The sequence below is a fragment of the Tachysurus fulvidraco genome, chromosome 14, assembly GCF_022655615.1.
Source record: "Tachysurus fulvidraco isolate hzauxx_2018 chromosome 14, HZAU_PFXX_2.0, whole genome shotgun sequence".
NCBI classification, from domain to species: domain Eukaryota; kingdom Metazoa; phylum Chordata; class Actinopteri; order Siluriformes; family Bagridae; genus Tachysurus; species Tachysurus fulvidraco.
The window spans coordinates 2070263-2080262 of record NC_062531.1 but is presented as its reverse complement, the minus strand read 5'-3'; the positions used below and the strand labels follow the sequence as shown (position 1 = coordinate 2080262).

The 10000-nt window shown below is 40.8% G+C and overlaps 1 protein-coding gene across 2 annotated transcripts in view; it reads left to right on the top strand.

The window, feature by feature from the left end:
- rgl1 (ral guanine nucleotide dissociation stimulator-like 1) overlaps window positions 1–10000 on the top strand; it is a 37067-nt gene that overhangs the window by 11715 nt on the left and 15352 nt on the right. The window contains exons 1-2 of one of the 2 annotated variants that reach the window (XM_047799875.1): window positions 5720–5906; window positions 9658–9768. In XM_047799875.1, coding sequence (XP_047655831.1) covers window positions 5880–5906; window positions 9658–9768 — 138 coding nt within the window. In that variant the 5' untranslated portion in view covers window positions 5720–5879. Of the gene's footprint in view, window positions 1–5719; window positions 5907–9657; window positions 9769–10000 lie in introns of those variants that run through there. The other variant, XM_047799874.1, reaches the window with a different exon arrangement.

Below are 10000 nucleotides of genomic sequence, written 5' to 3'. Positions count from 1 at the left end.
CTGCTCTCTGAGAAGCTCCGAGCGTTCGTTCATCTAAATAAAAGCAGCTCGGATTTCTCTTCAACACCAAAATTCGGTGTAAGATCATCGACAGAGGGACAAACACACGTCTAAAACACACGGAAAGAATGACAGAGTCCTGACTCACTTTAGATCGGACTCGCGGACACGACAACGTCCGTCCGATTGAAAACGTTTTATTATTTGTAATATTGTCTTGTTGTTGCATCACAGGTTTGTAAGCATTAATCTGTCTCTATCCTCTTTCACATATGTTCACTTTCTATATGACGGAGATGCGACTAATTTCCGAGGTTGTGCCATCGACACCTGCGGCTGATTGTGAAAACTTCCTCGTCTGGAGTCGAGGCCTCCTCGTGTTGCTGTTTTATAGTCAGCGGTCGAGAGCTCTGTGCTGTTGTCACATGAAAGCCTTTCCTTAGTAGCTTTGTATTTTTCCCGACATCCCTGCAGTCGTCGGTGTCCGTCACAGTACAGCTGCTGCTCCGATTCCGACTCGTTGGAGTCAGGAGGCTGCAGGCAGGAAGTGGCAGATTTCCTGGAATGTGTGTGTTTCCTTCTGGTGAAGAGCAATAACAGCAGCAGGCTCTCTCTCGGCCTGGCTATGGGGCGGCGCATCCCCACTGCTCTGTTTTTGACATTGTGTGTGTGTGTGTGTGTGTGTGATGTTCTTTTTGTGCTGACCGAATATCTTTGCAATGACTAAAAAACATGATGTGATGTGATGAATTTTGGCAGGTTTCCATTCGTCATACACACAAAAGTTTGTGTGTGTGTGTGTGTGTGTGTGTGTGTGTGTGTGTGTGTGTGTGTGTGTGTGTGTGTGTGTGTGTGCGCACTTTTATCCCAATATATGCTGGAATGTGTGAGATTACCAACCGGAGAGCCTCAGTCAGGATGAGGTCAGGCTACTGGAATACACCCAAAGATAACACAATAAACACTTTTCCATAAAGTTACATGAACTCCTGAAATGAGCCATAATCATAAATAATAATAATAATAACAACAACAACAACAACAACAACAACAACAATAATAATAATAATAGCAATAATAATAATAATAACAATAATAACAACAATAATAATAATAATAATAATAATAATAGCAATAATAATAATAATAATAATAATAACAACAACAACAACAACAACAACAATAATAATAAGAATAACAATAATAATAATAATAATAATAATAATAATAATAATAATAATAATAATAATAATAATTGATCTTTAAAACCGAGATCCTCTCAGCTCTATGCAGAGAAGACATGACACATTACAGTGACAGATCCAACAGAACCGTGATTTATCTCTGACACTCCGACACACACCAGCTCTTTATTTATTAAATGTGTATTGAGTCGTTATGAAGGAAAGTAAAGATCTGAGAAAGAGAAAAATTCGGTGAAGATGGTTTGTAAATCTGCTGAGTATCTGTGTAGTGTTTAGTGCTAGGGGACGAAGCTAGCAGTAACCTGAACACACGGCATGTAAACAACTACTCCAGTTTTATATCTGAGATAAACAACAACTGAACCCACATGATAAAAGACTACAGGCCACACCCACAAGATCAAAGACTAAAGGCCACACCCACAATGTAAAAGACTACAGGCCACACCCACAAAATCAAAAACTACATCCCACACCCACAAGATCAAAGACTACAGGCCACATCCACCCAATAAAAGACTACAGGCCACACCCCAAGATAAGGGACTACAGGCCACAACCTTAAGATAAAAGACTACAGGCCACACCCACAGGATAAAAGATACAGGCCACAACCTTAAGATAAAAGACTACAGGCCACACCCACACAATAAAAGACTACAGGCCACACCCACACAATAAAAGACTACAGGCCACAACCTTAAGATAAAAGACTACAGGCCACATCCATAAGATAAGGGACTACAGGCCACACCCTTAAGATAAAAGACTACAGGCCACACCCACACGATAAAAGACTACAGGCCACATCCACACGATAAAAGACTACAGGCCACACCCACACGATAAAAGACTACAGGCCACACCTACAGGATAAAAGATACAGGCCACAACCTTAAGATAAAATACTACAGGCCACATCCATAAGATAAGGGACTACAGGCCACACCCTTAAGATAAAAGACTACAGGCCACACCCACAGGACAACAGATACAGGCCACAACCTTAAGATAAAAGACTACAGGCCACACCCACAAGATAAAAGATACAGGCCACATCCATAAGATAAGGGACTACAGGCCACACCCTTAAGATAAAAGACTACAGGCCACACCTACAGGATAAAAGATACAGGCCACAACCTTAAGATAAAAGACTACAGGCCACACCCACATGATAAAAGAGTACAGGCCACACCCACACAATAAAAGACTACAGGCCACATCCACATGATAAAAGACTACAGGCCACATCCACACAATAAAAGACTACAGGCCACACCCACACAATAAAAGACTACAGGCCACACCCACATGATAAAAGAGTACAGGCCACACCCACACAATAAAAGACTACAGGCCACATCCACATGATAAAAGACTACAGGCCACATCCACACAATAAAAGACTACAGGCCACACCCACACGATAAAAGACTACAGGCCACATCCATAAGATAAGGGACTACAGGCCACACCCTTAAGATAAAAGACTACAGGCCACACCCACATGATAAGAGTACAGGCCACACCCACACAATAAAAGACTACAGGCCACACCCACACGATAAAAGACTACAGGCCACACCTACAAGAACTTGGGGTTCAGATTCCCACAGTAATCTTCACCCTTTAGACATTTTTCGAGTAGTAGTAGTGATTTAAGTTGTTTTGGTGATTAAATAAGTGAAATAAATTCCTTTATAACTGGAGCGAAGGCTGCTGCTTCAATTGGCGGCATTTAAATCTCTTCTAAATCTCTTCTAGATTTTATTCCCTAACGATGAATTAAAATGCCACCTACATCGGCAACCTCCTGAGTAGTCAAGATGATGGAGTAGCGATAATATTTTTGAATTTCCACAATCACAATTTCATGCATAAATTTTGCAAGATATATCATAAATGTGTGTGTGTGTAGGTGTGTGTGTGTGTGTGTGTGTGTGTGTGTGTGTGTGTGTGTGTGTGTGTGTGTGTGTGTGTGTGGTTTTGGGGCTCTTAGCTGTTATGCCTCACATTTCTCCTGGCCTGGTTTTTCATACATGGTGATGACATCACTCCCCTCTGAGAGAGAGCAGCTGTCCCTGGAGGGGGTCTGAGGAGTGTTGACCTTTCCCAGCGCCCTTGTGTGTGTGTGTGTGTGTGTGTGTGTGTGTGTGTGTGTGTGTGTGTGTGTGTGTGAGTGTGAGTGTGTGTGTGTGCTCTCCTTCCAAGGGTCTGGGAACTAGCATGGGTTTCCCCCTGGGCCTCCCCAACCCAAATGTGACCTTTCTGCCCTAAACAACCCCTTGTTGATCTCACACACACACACATACATCCATGCAGATATGCACGCACACACAAATTATAAACAAACATACACACACACAAAACACCCAGACGTCACGGCCGTGTGTGTGTGAGATCCGCAGGGCATGCGACACTTGGCTGGTATGACGTGGGTAATGCAAGGTAAAGAAGGCAGAGTGGCAGGACACACATTCAAGTGTGTGTGTGTGTGTGTGTGTGTGTGTGTGTGTGTGTGTGTGTGTGTGTGTGTGCGTGTGTGTGTGTTACATCACGTCCAGCTTGTACGTTTCTCTGCTAAAACAATCAGGCTGAATGTCAGTCTTCCTTACATTGTGTTTCTTAAGTCATGTTTACGTCATCATACAATACACCCCTACACACACACACACACAACACACACACAGCTGAGATAGTAAGAGATCTATTCCCCTCACTCGTCCAAATTCTGCTGGTGCAGGTGTGTCTGTGTCAACGAGGGCGCTATGACATCACAGCTTCATTTTAATTTTAGATTCAAATGTGTTTTATTTATATAAATTAATATCGCAAAAATATCATAAACCCATTTTTAGCTTTTTTTTGCTAGCAAATATTTTACTAGCCAGCCTGAGAAGCGTGATGACACTGATGGTTGTATTGGTGTGAAAGATGAAGCTTTGGAAGCTGATCTATTTGGGAAGATGAGGACTAAAGACTAAAGGACTAAAGTGCTGCCGCATCGCTGTCCTGGGGTGGAAACGATCGGAAGGTTGGCTAGATTTTTGCAAAAAAAAAAAAAAAAAAGATAAATAAAGCAGAAGCATTCGTGTTTTTTCCTCACGTTGAAACTCGAACACTTTGAAATGACACGGCTGTCAGCAGCTAGTTGAACAGCATTGTGGGTAATGTAGGAGAATGAAAATAAACCGATAGGTCGATAAAAACAAGTTTAAAAACCCAAACAGTGAAGTTCTTGTGATTTTAGTTTTGTTTTTAGAAGCTAACGTCACCTTTAGACTAGCAGCCACTTAACCTGGGACATCAACACAACAAACACGAGGACGCGCTGAACGCATCAGAAACGCATCAGAAACACATCAGAAATATTTCTACAGTAATATATTTAAAGTTTTAATTCAACTCTATTCAATCTTGTTTCTATGGAGGTGTTCGATGGAGAGCTTGATTTGGTCAAACGATGACGGGCAGGTTTAGGACTTACTGTAGAGCCGAGATAAGATGTATTAAAGATTCTTCGTTGGAATATATTTGTAGAATATTACATTGGTTAAATCGTCACGTAAATACACGTGTTGAATTTGATTAGCAAGTTTAGTATTTGAGCACGTTCGCCTCACACCTCCAGGGTCGGGGTTCGATTCCCACCTCCGCCTTGTGTGTGTGGAGTTTGCATGTTCTCCCCGTGCCTCAGGGGTTTCCTCTGGGTACTCCGGTTTCCTCCCCCGGTCCAAAGACATGCATGGTAGGTTGATTGGCATCTCTGGAAAATTGTCCGTAGTGTGTGTGTATGTGTGTGTGTGTGTGTGTGTGTGTGTGTGTGTGTGTGTGTGCCCTGCGATGGGTTGGCACTCCGTCCAGGGTGTATCCTGCCTCGATGCCCGATGACGCCTGAGATGACACCCGTGACCCGAGGTAGTTCGGATAAAGCGGTAGAAAATGTGTGAGTGAGTGAGTGAGTTTAGTATTTGGGTTAATTGAGACCTGACCCCCTAGTGGCAGGGCGAAGAACTGCACCCGTGTTTTGGCACAATTGGAGGAATAGGAAATGGGCAGAGGGACAGGAGCTGGGATGGGACAGTGTGTGTGTGTGTGTGTGTGTGTGTGTGTGTGTGTGAGAGAGAGAGAGAGAGAGAGAGAGAGAGAGAGAGAGTCTGAGAGAGAGGGAGAGATAGTGTGTGTGTGTGTGTGTGTGTGAGAGAGAGAGAGAGAGAGAGAGAGAGAGAGAGAGAGAGAGAGGGAGTGTGAGTGAGTGTGTGTGTGTGTGTGTGTGTGAGAGAGAGAGAGAGAGAGAGAGAGAGAGAGAGAGAGAGAGAGAGAGAGAGTGTGTGAGAGAGGGAGAGAGTGTGTATGTGAGAGAGAGGGAGAGAGAGAGGGAGTGTGTGTGAGAGAGGGAGAGAGAGTGTGTGTGAGGGAGAGAGAGAGTGTGTGTGAGGGAGAGAGAGTGTGTGTGTGAGGGAGAGAGAGTGTGTGTGTGAGGGAGAGAGAGTGTGTGTGTGTGAGGGAGAGAGTGTGTGTGAGGGAGAGAGAGTGTGTGTGTGAGAGAGGGAGAGTGTGTGTGAGGGAGAGAGAGTGTGTGTGAGGGAGAGAGAGTGTGTGTGAGAGATTCAGCGCTCATATTTTTATTAGCATTGATGCTACAAACAAACGATGTGAGAAAACGTCACCATGAAGTTCGCCTGGAAAGCTAAAATGGTGAGGTTTAAACTTTTATTACTGATCTCCGGTTCGGAGGAGAAACACGACGGAGGGAAGAAAACAGGGACATAAAGGAAAAGTGAAGGATAAAGGAGTTAGAAAAGAGCGCGAGCTGAAAAGAACTTTTGCTGCCAAGTAACACAAACTGTCGCAAAATGTTAGCTGTTTGTGTTTGTGTTTATTTTATACTCGTTTTGTAAACATGGCCGCGAGCGATTTAACGTCATTTTACGGGTTTAGAGACCGTTATGTTCCGTCAGGGGGACGAGGAAGAGCCTGAAAAACATGTCATGTACTTTACATGTCAATAGTCCGGCAAAAATACACAAGTAATGATAGCAACAGTGTTACTAAGGATGTGAAAAGTAGGACCTTTGTTTGTTTGTTTGTTTGTTTGTTTATCTGTTTTTTAATCTATTTATCTGTTTGTTTATTTAATTTATTTATTCTTATCTATCTATCTATCTATCTATCTATCTATCTATCTATCTATCTATCTATCTATCTATCTATTTATTTATCTTTCTATCTTTTTTCTATCTATTTATTATTTATTTATTTATTCATTCATTTATCTATCTGTCTATTCATTCATCATTTATATATTTATTTATATATTTGTTCATTTATCTAGCTGTTTGTTTTTATTTATTTATTCATTAATATATTTATTTGAAAATAACTGATTTAATTTTTTTTTAAAAAGCTCTTATTGTAAACTATTGTATATTATTTCCCTCCTCCTTATTTATTTATTTGTTTATTTATTTATTTATTTATTTATTTATTTATTCATTTATTTATTTCGGAAACTTTCCTGTGAAGTGTTTTTTTTAACAATAGCATGACACCGATAATAAGAAAGAACTTCAGACATAATATTAGTATTATACTTAATATTAATAATTTATTAGTAATATTAATATTATACTTAATATTGTAATATTAGTCTAAACACGGTTATTAAATTGATTTGTTTTTCCGTATCTTCGGATCCGACTAATCCACACGATCTAAACTTAATACTAGACAAATTTTAAACAAAATTAATGACTTTTTCCGTAAGTCCATGTTTCTTTAACCTTTACGGAAGGAGTCTCCGGTGTCAGCGTTTCGTGACGGTCCGAGCTGAAGCTGTGATGATAACATGCACTGAATAGATTTATCAACCTTTCATGTAACTCTAAGCGGATAAAAACGACCGTTGTCGTGCTTTTGCTCTGTAATAAATAAATAAAAAAAGAATAGTATACTGTATGAGCAGTAAAACGCTTCAGGATGTGCTGTTATAGGTAACAGGAATAGGAAAATAATCAGCTCAGCATTAGCATAACGTTAGCACTGTTTCAAGGATGTCTGTGTTTATTTATATCATCAGTTCTTGTTTAGGTTTAACAGGAAAAAAAAACAATAGCTAACCGCTGCTTTTTATTTAAACTCTCTCGTTTATGCCGAAGCCGTAGAGCATCTTAAACCCTGAGATTAAACGTTGATCTGCGTAAATAGAAACTCGTACCTAGTTACAGAAAACACGATCTTTACTCCCCGTATGATTAAGAAGAAGAAGAAGAAGAAGCCTTGGCACTGAATTTTTTCCCATCGGTTAATTTCAGGTTACAGTCTAATCCTCTGTGTATTAAAACACCAAATGACCGTTTTGCACTCGTTGCGTTATAAAGCCGAGTTAATAACAGGCTGTGTGAAAAAAACGCTACAAATGATTCACCGTCACTTTCACTCAGAAATCCTCAGGACTACACGAGACGTCCTACAAAACGTCGTATCACGATGTCAACACACACAAATGTAACGAAAGTTTAATTTTTTTATAGTCTGATATTTTTTTTTGTCCAAAATCAGAACGATGTAAACATGTTGATTATCTTTCACTTTAAGGAACATTAAGAAATTATCTTTAAGCGTTTGAGTATCGTAGCGTCACGGTTACTGGGGACCGCATTCTGGAACGGTTCTGATTGGTCAGCGTTAGTTTACGCTGCTTTTTTTAACGCTGACGAGTTTTGAGACATCTACAGGACGAGGGAGATTACGACTGGTTAAAGCTGCTATGACTTAAAACATTTTGACAAGTCATTTTTATCCATTTCTAGTTACACAAAAACAACAGTTCCTGTTCTGGCTTATGTTAAAAAAAAACCCTGCCGACAGCTCGCTTTGTTTGTTGCTGTTTTACAAAGCAAAAATATACCTGTAGAAAATCCATATGTTTGTTTCTTCAGTAAGTTAGTGTAAGTTAGAATAGTAACTATGGTACTATGGTGTGTGTGTAGTGTGTGTATTGTGTGTAGTGTGTGTGTGTGTGTGTATTGTGTGAGTGTATTGTGTGAGTGAGTGTGTGTGTGTGTGTATTGTGTGTGTGTATTGTGTGTAGTGTGTGTGTGCGTGTATTTTGTGTGTGTTTTGTGTGTGTAGTGTGTGTGACTGTGTGTAGTGTGTGTATTGTGTGTGTGTGTGTATTGTGTGAGTGTATTGTGTGTGTGTGTGTGTATTGTGTGTGTGTAGTGTGTGTATTGTGTGTAGTGTGTGTGTGTATTGTGTGTGTAGTGTGTGTGTGCGTGTATTTTGTGTGTGTTTTGTGTGTGTAGTGTGTGAGTGTGTGTGTGTATTGTGTGTAGTGTGTGTGTGTGTGTGTATTGTGTGTGTAGTTTGTGAGTGTGTAGTGTGTGTGGTGTTTGTGTATTGTGTGTGTGTGTGTGTGTGTAGTGTGTGTGTGTGTGTATATTGTGAGTGTATTGTGTGAGTGAGTGTGTGTGTGTGTATTGTGTGTGTGTAGTGTGTGTATTGTGTGTAGTGTGTGTGTGTATTGTGTGTGTAGTGTGTGTGTGCGTGTATTTTGTGTGTGTTTTGTGTGTGTAGTGTGTGTGACTGTGTGTAGTGTGTGTGTGTATTGTGTGTAGTGTGTGAGTGTTTGTGTGTAGTGTGTGTGTGTGTATTGTGTGTGTAGTTTGTGAGTGTGTAGTGTGTGTGGTGTTTGTGTATTGTGTGTGTGTGTGTGTGTAGTGTGTGTGTGTGTGTGTGTGTGTGTGTGTGTGTGTGTGTGTGTGTGTGTGTGGTGTGGACTCAGCAGGCTCCAGGTTGTGAGCGTGTTCACCTCCTGCCATTGTTTAGCATGGTGTCCAGTGTGACTCTTATAGCCCGGTGTTTATCTCTTACAGCTGTACAGGAAACAGATGGCGAATGTAGACCCAGTGCTAGATTCTGATTGGACGAGTTCCTGTCAAATAATTAAAAAAAAATACAGATTTTACAGTTAAACAGAGTGTGTGTGTGTCATTTCTGCTCTTTAGCTCCTGTCAGCTTGTTGTGTGTTTTTATTTCCATCTTTCCATATTTGACAACTTAATCTGTAGACACACACACACACACACACACACACACACACACACACATACACACACACAGAGTTGAGAGTGGACGTGGCTTTGGCCTTTTAGCCTTGAGAACTAATTCAGTGCTGAATACACACTAGGATATACATATATGATACGATCTCCTTAAATGACTCATGAGTCAATTCCCTTCAGACGTCATGAATCCAGTACTGGATTTGATTCAATTTGATTCAGTTCATTTGTAAGTTTTGCTCTCTCTCTCCCTCTCTCTGTCTCTCGCTCTCTCTCTGTCTCTCTTTCTCTCTCTCTCTTTCTCTGTCTCACTGTTCTTTCTTTTATCTTATAATCGTCTAATTAATGTTTATTAAATTTAGAATGTGTGTGTGTGTGTGCAGAGCTCGGTGCAGGACTGGGGTGAGGAGGTGGAGGAGGGGGCAGTTTACAGCGTCACACTCAAAAGGGTCCAAATCCAGCAAGCCGCCAACAAAGGGGCAAGATGGCTGGGGGTAAGAGAACACACACTCACACTCACACACACACACACACACACACACACACACACACACACACAGAAGTGCTACAGGAATGATGTATGTTGTTACCACCCAGAAGTGGGATCGATTATATTCAGCACCTTCTGAAGGGTTTTATTCCTCTTACACCACAGATATTTTTCAACAATTACATTTTTTTGTTTCTTTTATTTTTAAAAAGCACACTTTCGCACATTTTCACTCA